Raw genomic sequence first — 15270 nt, 5'->3', positions numbered from 1 at the left:
TTAACAAATAATAAAAAGTCCAAATTGGAGATGTGAGACCCCTTTTTTGTTAGGAAATTTATTAAAAATGGGTTAAATATTTTAATATTTATAAAAAAATTTCATTTTTTTATCAAAATTATTCATAAACAAATTAAGTCATTGGACAATCAGCATTTTAGTAACTCACTTAACTGTCCAGTGTTTCTTTTTTATTTTTTATAATATATTTTTTTTTGAAAGAGTCCCCGTTGGTAGAGGATCAGGACCCAGTCCATCAGGACAGTCCATAAGTCAGGCCCAACCCAGGTTTCCCAGTCATACCGATAGGACTAATCCATGACCACATGCACTGACCCACACAACACGTGTGGCATTTTAATCAAGAAATGATCCTCAGTTTCGAACTCACAACCTAGACTGTCCAGCAACTTTATTCGTTTTTGTAAATATTAAAATATTTAACCCTTTTTTTAGTAATTTCCCCTTTTTAATTAAAAAAAAAAAAAAAAGGAGCCATAACAGTAAAGAAACTTGCCAATACATCAGCTATGCCTGTTGGGAATTGGAAGGTGTGAAAAATGTAAGAAAAGCAAAAACATGTTCCTGCTGATATACATTAACTACTATCTAATACAGAATTCTGTATAAAACATGAAACATGAAACATTAAACCAACCTTCTCTCGTCTAATTAAACAAGGTTGTATTTGTAATCTTCTTTACACTAATAGTTGAATAAATCGGATAAATTTACCGTTTGGAAAATACCACCAGGATCAACATAGACATGGAAACCATGAACTTGAAGCCAGAGCTTTCCCAGAAGTTCTGCTTGTCGGGATCACCACCAACACCTCCACATCCCTGTTTCTTTGTGGCCAACTGATCTCTTAATTCTTTTAGAGCTTTGTCCCTTCTTTCTCCCATCTGCCATTGAAAAAAAAATATAAAAACAACAATCTTAAGGAACTAAGTAAGACATGCATATGGGATATTTAAGGATGGGTTGGTATAAGGGCAATCAATGGCACATCTCACAGGCACAAAAGGTTGGACTCAGCATTCCGTAAGTCCAATCTACCCATTTATGGGGAAAAACAAAACCTAAAATGACCTTGACATTCCATCTGTCAAATTATTGGTTAAAAATTGACAACCCTGATAATGAGTTTAACCATCTAATCTATCATATTGTCTAGGATATATAAAAAAATATAAGTCGGATTACAAATGGACATGAATCCAAGTTTATCATTCAATTGCAACATGAATAATGGGCAGTGAACATCTAGCTCAAATTCAGCTAAAAGGTATAAAATTGAGAAAGAATAAATTTGATACCCTTTGCAGCTTCCTTGTCTGTGAGCGAGCTTCCTGAAGACAGAACTCCAACTTTAATACCCGCTTCTTTAGCTCCTGATCAGCTCTCCGATGTTTCTCTAACTGTTCCATGAACAGGTATAATAAGCTCACCAAAACAAACAGCTCCATAGTAATCCAATAAAATAAAATAAAAGGCGAAAATTGTACAGAGTACACTGAACACAGACATACCTGTGATTCTAACTCTTTTGTTTGTAATTTCCAATGTGCAGACATAATCCTGATTTCATCCCTAAGTTTGGCTATCTCAATATCCTTCACACTCAAATGCTTATTGATCTTCTCGATGTTCTTGGGAGAAACCTCCTCTAAGATTTTCCGCAGTTCACAGTCCTTGCTAGATCCAGCTTTGGCAACTGCTTGCATAATCTCCAACTCGATTCTTTGAACTTCATCCTTTAGTTGGTTCTGAGAAGATTCCCTTGCTTGAAGATCCCTTTGTAGAAGATCTAATTGCTCTTCTAGCCTATTAACACGATCCTCGTGCTCTTTTAGTGAACTGTTCTTCATATCTAATTCCTTCAACAAAACCAAACATTGAAGCTGAGCTGATTGAGCTGAAGCGGCATTTTCATTTGCAGTAGCTTCAGTTGCTGAAAGCTTTAATCTTACATCATCCAACTCCTTGAGGTACTGGTGTTCGACAAAACAATGTCATCGGCATGGAAAAGAATTTATAGTACGATAAAAAGCGACAACTTACAATACTTCAACTTCTGAATCATGGGCCAAGTAATCTGAAAAAGAAAAATAAATAAACCCTACCATCCGTATGACAAAAATTGTTCACCAATTCAGCATTTCAGAACATGAAATTATTGAGCTATTTCTTTGTTAATTAAAGAATTGGCAAGCAAGATTCTGAAAGAAAAAAATTTGGAATGGAAGGGTAGACTTTGATGTGGAGAAATTCCTGAAGGACAAGTATTACCAAACCTTAAAAGCATCACTGAGAATGCACTCATTAGCCAATATTAAGACTCTTTATTAGCTAAGGTTTGAGTGAAGACATCTAAATTGTAAAGTACATTTGAAATTAAGTCTGCTTGAGTAAATCTTGGAAAATCATCTGTGGTTGGCCAATGGTTTACTACTTCAATGATTATACCAAAATTATAGATCTATCATCATCAAAGGCATCCAAGTTGATGAAAACGGAGCCGCTTGTAAAAAAATAAAATTGGATACAAGAATATAATTGCCTAGAAAACAACAAATTGCATATAAATACTTATGTTAATTGAAAAACAGCTTACATGAACACCTGAAACAAAGAAGTTTGAGCTATGTTTGAACAAATACACCCTGATTACCATTAACATATCTTCATAAATTGTTTAGATTGTGAATTTCTAGTGTTTCTATATCTGAAAGAGAAAATACTAGACAAATCCATACAGAAATTGGCAACCGGATTGATTTGCAATTTTTTATGTTTTTTCATGTTTTTCATTTCAGTTGAATCATGTATTACTGTGCAAATAAAAGTACATAGAAAATCACAAAAAAGAGAGGGGGGATGGGGCTAAAAAGAAAGCTCTGGCAATTTTCATCCTAGACCCCAATAATAAGTCCTTGCACATAAATTACAAGTAATAAAAGCCAAAACCTACGACACTGGAAGACTGCTTTGTGGGGTTCAAAACCAGAACCAATGACCTAAAACTAAGAGGTGAAGGGCCAACTTTACTAATCTAGATCAAACACAAGCAAAATCACAAAGGGCCAAAGCTTCAGTAAATTGGTCAAATTATACAAGATCTTATCAAGTACAAAATTCCAAATCAAGAAAACTGTAATTAAACTCACCTGTTCGGCATTAGTTGCCGAGGACTGTAACTGCTCACTCCTCTCGTCCAAGCTTTTCTGCAATCCCATTATCTCCTCCTCCATGCTCCTTGCTCGCGTCTCCACTACCTACAAAATCCCTAAACCTCTTAATTCAAAATCAACATCTCCAAATGGACAACACAAGCTCACGAACAAAGGTCGCAATCGGGTACCTGTCTCGTTAGGGTTTCTCGTGCAAATAATTGTTCTTGCGAAGAAAGTCGACTACGAACATCCTTCAGCTCAGCCGCCAATGAAACAACGTTTCGCCTGAAATTTTGCTTCTTTTCACTTAGATCCTTTAACAAAGGATCCAATTCTTGCACAGAAGATGATGAATTTCCCGAGATTGACATCAATAACTTAAAGAAATCCCCGATTCAATAAACAAGACTCTTCTGCAATTTCGTCCTCACCCTTAGGAATCCACTAGAATGCATTCAAAGCTCTCCTTATCTGCATGTCAGAAACCATCCCTCGCATTTATTTTGATTTTTTTTTTATAAATAAAACAAAGTTCTGAACTAATTAAACATCAAAACAGATTAGATAATCTGTTTTATTTTTCATTTTCATACTGAAATCATGTCCAAGAAAAAACAATTTTTTTCAGGAAATTAGCAAAAACGTCTCTCGATTTCTAACTAATAAACAGGGGCCCAAAAGATGAATGATAGAGACAAATTTTTAATTTTCTTGTTGGGTGACACTTGACAGGCACTAGTAAAAAAAATATGTTTTTTTTTTAAAGAATCAGAGCCACATGTCCATTTTTGTATTTTTCTAGCAGAAATACCAAATATCACCAGAAAAGTGTTTCTTACTGTTAAAAAACGGATTAAAACAGAGAGAGAAAAAAAGAGGAAATTTTAGAACTCACTATCGAAAAAAAAAAAAATCCATTTTTTACCACTCAAATCTTTCTACTCGGATCTCCAAGATTGGTAACCACAGGACTTCTCTTTCACGTCTGTGAGATTCAAACCAGGCTCTTCCGCTTCTTCACTATTATTCTCCGATTTAGCTGTGAAAACGTCTCTGTAGTTCGTAAATCTCAATCGAAATAGGGAACAATTCGAGTAATGGACGAAAATAGCTGCCAAAACACTTGCTCTGCGTCACAGATCGAACCCAAACACCACAAAATACTGAAAAATCGACAAATTTACAGGAATCAAACTGCGATCTTCAACTTCATTTCTTTATTCCTTAACAAATCAAATCCCGATTTGAAGTTTGAAGAAAATATAAATTTCTCGTCTTCGATTGTTTCAAACCTGAAAGACGCTTAAACTCTTCGACTTCCTTGGAGAACCTCCTCACTCGAGAACCTAATAACCTAAAAATAGTTAGGGCACCACTGGAGAAGATCTCAAGTTTTCAAGCGAGGTATTACAGAAGTGATGGTGACGCTAAGAGAGACGATACAGGTTCGGAAACGAGAGGTGTTATAGAGAGGTGGTTCGAATTCTTCGAAGCTGAGGTTCGGACAAGGTTTGACCACTGCGCGGCAAATCTAAATTTCAAGTGAAATTGAATCAGACGTAGACGTGGCCATCTATGGGGCCGTCAATTTCTGAGATTGAAGCTTAGCGTCCATTTGACCCCCATTGCCCCTCCGTTCCATATTATTACCATATTTGCCCCTCATAGTCGTCTTTGTATTTCGTAAGGATGATAATGAATGGACATAAATGGTCCAAATTTACAATGAGTGGGGTGGGGGCATGAAACTTTATGGTGGTGGACCAACTCCTTAATGATGGACAACAAACCCATTGGCCATCTCAACTACATTTAGCTTTGGGATGGGTTGTTGTGTGGTCTTATAAGTTTCTCAAGTAACCTAGGATTTCTCATTTTAATTATAGAAATTTGAATTTTATTGAGAAATTCTTGGATGAATATTACATGAATCTTATTAGAATAATTATAGAGATTATATCAATCAAGATATTAGAAATTAATCTAATATAGATATACTAATTATCTATAATTTTTAATTTAAAATATCTTAATAAATATTACTAAATATTTTATTATTAATTATCACCTCAACCTTCCTTTTATTATGAGATACATCGATAATGATACAATGTATCTCGTGCATCATAATATGATGCATTTCTTACATTTTCCTACAATCGCATAGTCTTTTGAAGAAAGAGTATGCAATTGATTTCTTTGAATGAGTGCTCTTGATCTCATCAATTGATATGTTATTAGATCGTCCAAAATTCAATCGTAATTTTTGGTGATCATCGCCTATCTATAAAATCTATTATTGTCGTATCTCATCCTTTTTTATAATTTGTCGGAATCGGTGGCTTATGAGATTAGATTTGTCATGATCTCTCCCAAAAACATACAAAAAAGGATTATGCGATTTAAATAAAATAATTATCGTTGGAAAGATTTTAGATAAGAAAAAAAGGAAATGAGATTGTAAGAGATGAATATTTCAATATAGGATATTCATAGAAGTATAGAAGGAGGTGTGATTTTATTGAAGAAAACTAGAACAATAGTAAAGAGGAAAAAAAAATTAGGTCCAACGATGTGACGTCATGAGCTTTGTGAGGTTGAGTTAAGCCCATGAGTGATGCATTTAATTTCAAATAGGTTTGTTGAGTGTAAAATCTTCACGAGTTAACATAAGTGGTATCTTTATCTTGTAAGAACATGCCAATGCCTTTAGATCGAGGGAACTGTTGGCATGCATTTTAGGTAAGATTGACTTGATTTAAATGGAGAGGAACAACTAGAGTGCCGCATGGTCACTACGAATGAGGAACTATTTCTGTAACATCCTACCAAGCTAATTAGCCCTAGGACGAGGCTATTACAATTTACAATCATAAATATAAAATTTGACTTGAATCAAGATTTACAAGTTGATTGGTGCAAGTTAAAGAATTTTTTTACTTAAATCTATTAAATATTTAAAATAGTGTTCAATATTCTAAACTAATAGTAAAATTTATCTTTTGTTTCCCATTGAAAATTTGGACATTACTTCATAATTCAAATAAGTTTCTGATTCAACTTGCTAACTTGACCTGAAAGTCGGTTCAAATGAGTTTTAGAGACAAGTCACCTTGCAATACTCACAAATATAATCAACTTAGCCAAGTTTTTAGTCAATTTAACAAGTTTTACAACTATGATTACAACTCCAAAAGTCGAACTTAGGGATGTGAACTTTCATAACCAAATCAAACTAGAATGAAACTATAGGGTTTGGATCTCGGATTTGATTATTCAATATGACCCAGATCAATATATTATCATATAGTTATGAATAAACGAATATGTGAAAAATATTATTTTTCTTTAAATATATGATTTAAGCATATGATTAAAAAAAATGTGTACAATTTGGGCATATTTTTTTTTTTGATAATCAGGTATCCCTCTAGACAACGGACCAAACCCATATTTGAGCTTTGCCCAATCAATAGACCATGATCTTGTCCAAGGACTAGTCATGGGGCATGTGCAATGCCTGCACATCACACGCATCGAATAAGTGGGAGTGCGTCCTCGCAGGTGACCCCTAAGGAATTAATGCTCGTATTAGATATCGAAATCATGACTTACAGGCAGTAACCGTTTATCAATCTAAAATTGCCAATCAGCCAATTCCTTAGGGTTAATTTAGGTATATCTTGATTATCAAACTAAATTTATTGCTTATACCTAACACGTTTATGTAATTATATAATTAATGTGTGATAGAATAAAAAAATGGAATTCTTTATTTATTAAACTAATAGAAGTTTAGAGATGAATGGGAATAATAAAGTGACGTAGAAAAGACAACCTTTTGACTAGATGCGGAATCCACGCACGAAGTGAGTCTCCTTTCTTGCATTCCCACGTTGAAGAAGAAAGGAATCGCTAAAAGACCGATAGAGACAGACAAAATGCGAGCCTAAGGGCAGGTCTTTTCTAATTCCCCAAGTTTCTCGTTCTTTCTTGGGTCTCCTCCGCAACCAACGCTTCACCTTTTCCTAACATCTAATCTATTCAAATGACCATTATTACCTTCTAAAACTAGGGTTTAATGATCTAAGTATATTCATGAAATTTATATCCGGATTTGAATCTAAGTCGAATCCCATCAGTTAAAATCATATTTAAATCATTTTACTTTCTCTTATTTTGGATTTGACCTGATTGAATTACTTAATTCAAATCGAATAATTTTGTATAGTTCAATGGAAATTTGGATTAATAAGCAGTTAATGTTTATAGGTTGTGAGTTTGATATCTAGTATGAGCATTAATTCCTACGGACACTTGCGTAGGCGCACCCTTACTTACCTGGTGCACATGCCCCGAGACTAATCCTTGGACAAGATCATGGTTTATGGATTGGGCAAAGCCTAGATATGAGCATAGTCCGTTGTCTAAAGGGATACCCGATTATAAAAAATAAAAAATAAAAATCCGAGTCGTTCAACATTTTTTCACTATATTTATTTTCTAATTAGTATACTATTCAATTTTATCATTTTATTATTTTTTTTTACACAATAACTCATATTATATTAAAGTACTTGAAAAATATATTTTCAAAAACATAAAACTATAATTTTCAAAGTAATATCTCATTCGGATATAGGCAGATATCGGGATGGATCCGACTCGAGTAAAGGGACATCAAACCGATAATTTTATTTGGATCTATTCCAAGGGTCCAAAGTTGATAAATTCGGATCACTTAGGATCAGATAAAATCCGCCCATATTCTACCCCTCGAATTGATCCATCTCAATGGATTTGATCCAAACAAAGTTGATCCAGGACCAACCCGATAAAATTCAGATCCAATCCACTAACAATGAGATCGAATCAAGATGGAATTAAATTCTATTTGATATGCAAGATATAAATAAACTTCGTATATTGATATTGTTCCATAATCATAATTTGTTTTGGTTGGTTGTCTATTCCAAGTGTTTCCCACATAATAATTTCAAACACTCCTTAATATCCCAAATGGTACATAATGGTTTCAACATTTTGATCATATTTATTGACACATTTGTTCAATCAAGACTCGAGAGTAGATCAAAATGTGTAATTCATGCGTTTTTGAGAACGATACAAGTTTTTTGGACTTGTATCGACAATGAATTAATAATTTAACAGATTCTGGCACTGCTCTAAGCCCGCATATAACGAAGATTATTAAAGAACTGATCATCATGTGGGGGGATTTAAAGCCCCATTTAATATAAAGTGGCTAATGTTTTGTTTTTGGGATACAAGCAATGTCATTAGCACAAAAGCAGGTCACCCTACATTAGGTGAATTAAAAAAATATAATAACTTTTTTATATTGCTTATCCAATCCCACAATCAAAGCATTACAGATTTCTAGCTATGGACTTTAGATGATTGGCTTGTTATGGTACAAGGTATGGTCGTATGAGATATAGGTGGTAGGATGGGTAATTTTGAGATAAAAGGGGGAGAATTCGGGGATAATATGGTATTTTGGGTACATTTCATCAAATACCCAAACAAAAGAGAAAATAAAGTACTTTGTTTGAGAAAATTGGTTGTAGGATTTGGAAACCCACGATTATATTAATCAAGATTTTAGTCATTCTCAAAGTATGAAACTCTCTCGACTTTTATCAGTGGATGTAGGTTTAACTGAATCATGTAAATTTATTTTATTTTATTTTTTATGATGGAGGTGTTAAAACTTACATCCGACTAGGGGGATCAGAAGAGCCAGATTTGGAGTCAAGGCATATGGGTCCCTCCCCCAGGCATGTTTAACTCCCCCAATTTCCTCAAGTTCTCATGTTTCTACTACTCATATTGGGTATCGAACTCAAAACCTACAGACTCTCACCGCTTAATCAATCCAAAATTGCTATTGAACCACTCCCTCGAGGTTGAATCATGTAAAGTCTTATAATCTCTTTGTATTTCTTTGATTGTTTTTAATTAGATATAGGGTTTTGAACCCACAAAACAAATTTTAAATGAGTAGAAACATGAGAACTTGAGAAAACTAGACAATGCAATTTACTTGCATGTGTCAAGTAATGAAAGAGAGTTCAATCTTTCACTCAAGCCAAGCAAAATCTTAATGAGTGTTTCCATAATAAGATATAAAACATCAAAATTAATAACTAATAAAAGGTCAGCTAAAGTTATAAATGTATTTAATATGGTGTACTGATACATTTAAAGAAACATGAGAAAAGGTAGAAGAACTATATCTCAAAATTCATTTTCAGGAGTTGTACACTACATTTGTAGAACAAACATGAATAATTTAGTCATGAATCATTCTGAATTAATTCATTTTCAAACACTCACTACCACCACCATGAAAGGAAACTTAAAAGAATGGTTGCAGATCACGGGACGCATATTGTTGGAAAATTTGATGAAAAAATATTGGGACGAATAAAATAAATTATATATTTAATTGCAAGAAATCTTTAATTAGTGCATGAAAAATCGATTTTATAGAATCCTTAATTGTATATAAGAATTGATATGTAATGTGATGAATTTTGTTTAGTTCCACATCGAAAATGTAGAAGAAATTATTTTTACTCTTATATGAAATATTTCTTATCACTTAAATGGATATGAGAGAGAGACATGAGTAAGCCCACGCGCGTACGAAAACCTATAGACTTCAAATAAGGATTTGGACCCTATGACCTGAAAAACCTTAATGCCTGTGCAAATTCCACAGGACACAATCATTATTGAGTTACTTTCCATTGAAACAAGTTTATTAATAAAAAATAAATAAACAAGAAAAGGATTTGGATTATGACAAGGATCCAATCCAACAAGGCTTTGACCTTTTATAACCTATGAAATTAGCTGTGGTTCGATCATGCATATAAATTATATTATATTCTTATTTAAACATGTGATGTACACCTATATCCGAAACGAATCCAATTATAATCGGATCGGATTTAATCCAAATATTTAGATCGAATAAGAGCCAGATCCAAGTCGTTCAAATTCGAGACCGTTTTCTTACATTTGACCCGAGAAAAGCTGACAAGCAAGGCCCATTTTCAACAACGACCCTACCTGCTTGGGCTACCAATCCGAAATAACCGACCACTATAGCACGTGCGAACAGTTGTGAAATTACACGTGTCATCACCTCAGACATCAACAGCTACTATTACGCGCCAAAGTCTGAACACTCAAAACGTTTGGGTTAGAGAGAGTTAAAAATAGTTACAAGTAACCTAAGTTGTTTGATCCCTGTTTGAATGAATGTTTGGTCTTAAATTTCTTCCACTAAGCTTCTCTGTTCATCCATGGCGGCTAAGAAGTTATCAGATGTGTTCTCTAAAGCTTTAGTTGATGAGTTGCAGAGATGGGGTTGTATGAAACGGACAGGAGTGAGCTTAAAGCACATGATGGAGTTTGGGTCGAGACGCACTGATAAAAACTTGCTAATTGCTGCTAAGTTCCTTCACAAAGAGCTCCCTATAAGGCTTGCAAGAAGGGTTATTGAGCTTGAGAGTTTTCCTTTTGGATTGTCTGAACAACCGGCTGTTTTGAAGGTATTTTGTCTTTTTATGGCGTTATGTGTGAATTCTGCATTTGGGTTTTGTTTTTTAGGGTGTTCTTTGTTGTTCTTCTTTATGTAGATTTGTGTTTTTGAGCTAATTGTGTAAATGGGTTTTAGTTTTTATGGTGTTTTGTGTGAATTCTGCATTTGGGTTTTGGTTTTTAGGGTGTTTTTTTGTTGTTCTTCTTTATGTAGATTTGTGTTTTTGAGCTAATTGTGTAAATGGGTTTTAGTTTTTTTTGTTGTTTTGTGTGAATTCTATATTTGGGTTTTGGTTTTTAGGGTGTTTTTTTGTTGTTCTTCTTTATGTAGATTTGTGTTTTTGAGCTAACTGTGTAAATGGGTTTTGATTCTTTGAGTTTTCTTTTTTTGTTATTGATTCTGCATTAATCTGCATGAGACATGTGAGTTTTTGAGTGTTAGAAAATCAATACTGATTACTAAGGAAAATTGAGTGAAGAAGATTAAGAGAACTTTTAGATTTCGGATTGAATGTAATGGAGATAGAGTGAAATAAATAGTTATTTATATGTACAGCTTGCAAAGCGAAGATTTTCCCCTGCTACAGTACCATAGATGTGTGGGCGTTGGCTCTCATGGATACAACCACCCACGCTCTAAAGGGGTACTCCTATTGGAACATTACAACAAACCTTGACATAATTGAGTGCTCTCACAAGCAATATAATAATAAAATAGAATGTCAATTGATCGAGTAAATTTAGTGAAAAATCTATAGTACTTGAGACGACAAATTGACAAAATTAAATAAAAGAGAAGTGGCTGTCCAAACAATTACCGAACCCCAAGTTCGTGTCTCTCTATAACACTGGTTCAGAAAAGACATAAACAAAGAAGGAACTGAAGAGACACCAATGCTTTTTAAATCAAGGTAATTAAAATACAAATACAAACATAAACCGAAGCTCGGCATGCGCGCATGTGTGTGTTTTGCGCAGGATGCGTGTCGCCAGCACACAGTTTGGATTTTTTGAGGTTGGAGCCCAATACCACAAGAAAGCATTGGGCTTCCAACATGCATGCGAGATCACCATAACCTCTCTTATGCTTTCAAGGCTGTTAGGACACACACTAAGGAATTTTGAATTTTGCTTTGTATATTGGTCGATATTGTTGAAGGTATGTACACAATTCTGAATTTGGTGGTGGGTAGATTTATAGGATTTGGATTGTAATTCATTTAATTTATTCTCAGGTCCAGGACTGGTATTTGGATTCTTTTCGTGATCTTAGATCCTTCCCTGAGATCAAGAATACAAGTGATGAGTTGGTTTTCACAGAAATGATTAAGAAGATCAAACTGAGACACAACAATGTGGTCCCTATGATGGCTTTAGGTGTTCAGCAGCTGAAGAAAGACATGGGTCCAAAGATAGTTCCAGAGAGTCTAGACGAGATTCACCGGTTTCTTGATCGTTTTTACATGTCGAGAATTGGGATTCGGATGCTTATCGGTTAATCCCCACCCCACCCCCACCCATTTGTTTTTTTTCCCTATCTTTACTTAAAATTTTCACTAATTGGGGTTAATTATGTTCTCAGGGAAGTTTTTTGAACATATTTTTAAAATCAGTTCCACTGACCAAACCTTGTCAATTGGGTGAAATTCAGGGCAGCATGTAGTGTTGCACGATCCCAATCCACAACCTGATTGCGTAGGTTACATACACACTAAAATGTCTCCCATGGAGGTTGCTCGAAATGCCAGTGAGGATGCCCGTTCTGTTTGCTTACGAGAATATGGAAGCTCACCTGATATTAATATCTATGGTGATCCCAGTTTCACATTCCCGTAAGGTTTTTTTTTTTTTTTTGACCCAATATGGTTGAGTTTATTCAAATCTATCCTTTCCCACGTTTTGCACCCTTATTTTGGTTCTTGAAGTGATAAATCCGTAAATAGATGATATAAATGTAGGTTTCTGTTTAGTAATGAATTTCAATGCTTTGTTCCTTCATAATAGAAGTTTCAATTCAAGTTAATTCTCAATATGTGAAAAAATATTTTTCTTCAGTTTCGTTATATGCTATTCTTGTTTGCCTTCCATGACAGGTACGTTCCAACACACTTGCATCTCATGGTCTTTGAGTTGGTGAAGAACTCTTTACGTGCTGTCCAAGAGCGGTTTATGGACTCAGACGAAGTTGCACCTCCCGTTAGAATTATAGTTGCCGATGGGATAGAGGACGTTACAATAAAGGTATGCACTTTATAATTTTATTCGAGTGGTGGAATTTCTTGTGTCCCTGAGGATTTGTTGCATTTATGGTTGACAAATTGGTTTCTTTTTTCTATATTTTTTGCTTTATAGATCTCAGATGAGGGGGGAGGGATAGCAAGAAGTGGTCTTCCAAAGATATTTACTTATCTCTATAGTACAGCAAGAAACCCATTGGATGAAAACTCGAATATTGGATCAGCTGATGGGGTGACGATGGCTGGATACGGATATGGGCTTCCAATAAGCCGCCTCTATGCTCGATATTTTGGAGGTGATCTACAAATTATCTCCATGGAAGGTTATGGTGAGTCCAACTTCTTCCTCCTCTTTCATCACTCTTGAATTAAATCCAAAACATTATGCTTTCCAATAGGCTACCCTATGAACATGTACCATATGAATGAGATTTATTACTATGGGTTTGGGTTTTCATGCTTGATTAGCTGTAGTTTGATGCAAAGTATTTTCTTTATGGTTTGGTGTATAAGAATAGTTCTTTTTATATTTTGTCTATCCTTGAGAAGTCCTTGTGTGGTATGATATTGGTCCTTTGCCGTTTCTTGTTACCATTTTCTACAACACTAAACAGATATTGAAAGCCAGATAGTAGTCTTGTTTGGATAATCTGGATACTCAAAATTTAAATGTGGCAGTTGTGGAATTTGGCGGATCTATTAACATTTCTTCTGCATAGATCACTATCATTGTCTACACTTTCCAATGTTATTGTATAAACGAGATCTTTAGGTGCTTTGTGTGACATCACAAGAACACATTCACTCACTCTATAACTCAATAAAATAAAAGGGTTGAGATCACGAGACAACCTTATTTTGACAACCTTTGTCTTATATGGGTTAGAAGTTTTGGAATTAGGTGAAGAGAACATCCTTGTAAAAAACCAGCCCATTCTGAAATTTCTAACCCCATCGAAGTTAATTTACAAATTAATGGTAGAAATGGATGAAGATGAGCTCCTCACCATAGAGATCATCTTTGCAAAAAATCAGCCCATTTTGAAACTCGAAACCCATATAAGGCAAAGGTTGTCAAAATTACGTTTTCTCCTGATCCCAACCCATAAAAAAAATGCTCGGTTTGTAGATATTCAAGCAATTGGTGGTGGTGGGAGGATTGTTTCTGATGAGTTTGGGGGTTCAACTCAAAATCCATTGGCAATGAGTGGAGAGGCCCATGAGCTTATAAGGAGAGAGACAAGGCAAGGAGTGTCCGATGTAGGACTAAGCTCAACACGCCCCTGCACGTGTGGGCCAGACTAGGCCAAAGCATGTGGAGATATGAACTGGGTGACGTGGATGAGAGAAATGCCCGCTTTGATACCATGATAAGTTTGGGGGTCCAACTCAAAACCAATTGGCAAGGAGTGGAATGGCCCAGAAGCTTATAAGGAGAGACACAAGGCAATGAGTGTCCAATGTGGGACTAAAGACAGTTTCGTCATGGTCAGGAAAACTAAATCCAGAGGTTTAGGGTCATATGGAAGGCTATCTGCTGATTTATGAGTCGTGGGCCATGTATGCAACCTATGGCCCCTGTAAGGCCGAAATCAGCATATAGTATTATTTATATTGGAAATTTTCTAGATAAATATACATTAGACATACATTTATATTTTGATTGGACTGTCATTTCCTCATTGCTACTTAGAATATCTTCTCTAATTTCCTTTGTTTCCTATTAATGTAATGAGGTGTTTGTAATTCTGATTTTTTTTTAAACAGGGACCGATGCTTACCTTCATTTGTCTCGTTTGGGAGATTCGGAAGAACCCCTTCCATGATTCTACACCCATGAGCACACATGGGAGATCTTATTCTTACTGTTAGGCAATATAAAATTGTAAGGTTCATATTGACATTTTAAAGGAAGCCATGGATATCTCATATCTGATTCTTGTAAATTATGTCTAAGTTGGGGATCTTTTTACCGAGTACACGATGATACTCGATCAATTTAAATGGAAACTTTCATTTTTCTTCAAATGGATTTACACATGCATGCCAGCAATTAATTTTTTATTTTTATTTTTTTTGTAATTCCTGGTTTGCGCATAGGGTCATGTTCGTGAGCATTGTTATTTGTGCTTGCAGATGAAACTGAGGTATCGTTGAATTGATAGGGTTGTTCAACATCTTATGAAAATGAATCATACTTGAGTGACTGTGCAGGACATTGTGTTTCACACTGTGCTGACGTGGAGGTGTGCATAGAATACAAGTGAAAGCATCTCGGG

The 15270-nt window shown here is 35.0% G+C and overlaps 2 protein-coding genes across 3 annotated transcripts; one reads left to right on the top strand and one right to left on the bottom strand.

Annotated features, from left to right (window-relative positions):
* Positions 1–563: 563 nt before the first annotated feature.
* On the bottom strand, positions 564–4660 carry LOC147383618 (nuclear envelope-associated protein 2-like). Of its 2 annotated transcripts, none has more exons than XM_086428078.1 (5): positions 4105–4660; positions 3368–3650; positions 3174–3281; positions 1323–1997; positions 564–908 (listed from the first exon to the last, which is right to left on the bottom strand). In XM_086428078.1, exons 2-5 carry the CDS (start codon positions 3548–3550, stop codon positions 732–734), a joined length of 1143 nt encoding a protein of 380 aa, XP_086284204.1. In that variant the 5' UTR covers positions 3551–3650; positions 4105–4660; the 3' UTR covers positions 564–731. The 2 variants fall into 2 exon arrangements, with proteins under 2 accessions (XP_086284204.1, XP_086284205.1); XM_086428079.1 differs by lacking the exon at positions 4105–4660 and having other exon boundaries at positions 1323–1424; positions 1536–1997; positions 3368–3833.
* A 5754-nt stretch (positions 4661–10414) lies between these two features.
* Positions 10415–15019, top strand: LOC147383617 (pyruvate dehydrogenase (acetyl-transferring) kinase, mitochondrial-like). The gene is made up of 6 exons (XM_086429016.1): positions 10415–10765; positions 11990–12248; positions 12406–12586; positions 12848–12995; positions 13107–13320; positions 14759–15019. Exons 1-6 carry the CDS (start codon positions 10517–10519, stop codon positions 14815–14817), a joined length of 1110 nt encoding a protein of 369 aa, XP_086285142.1. The 5' UTR covers positions 10415–10516; the 3' UTR covers positions 14818–15019.
* The last annotated feature ends 251 nt before the right edge of the window (positions 15020–15270 follow it).

The sequence above is a fragment of the Akebia trifoliata genome, chromosome 16 (assembly GCF_017979445.1).
Source record: "Akebia trifoliata isolate Shusen 1 chromosome 16, ASM1797944v1, whole genome shotgun sequence".
Taxonomy (NCBI): domain Eukaryota; kingdom Viridiplantae; phylum Streptophyta; class Magnoliopsida; order Ranunculales; family Lardizabalaceae; genus Akebia; species Akebia trifoliata.
The sequence above is the reverse complement of the archived record's forward strand: the minus strand, read 5'-3'. Positions and strand labels throughout refer to the sequence as shown.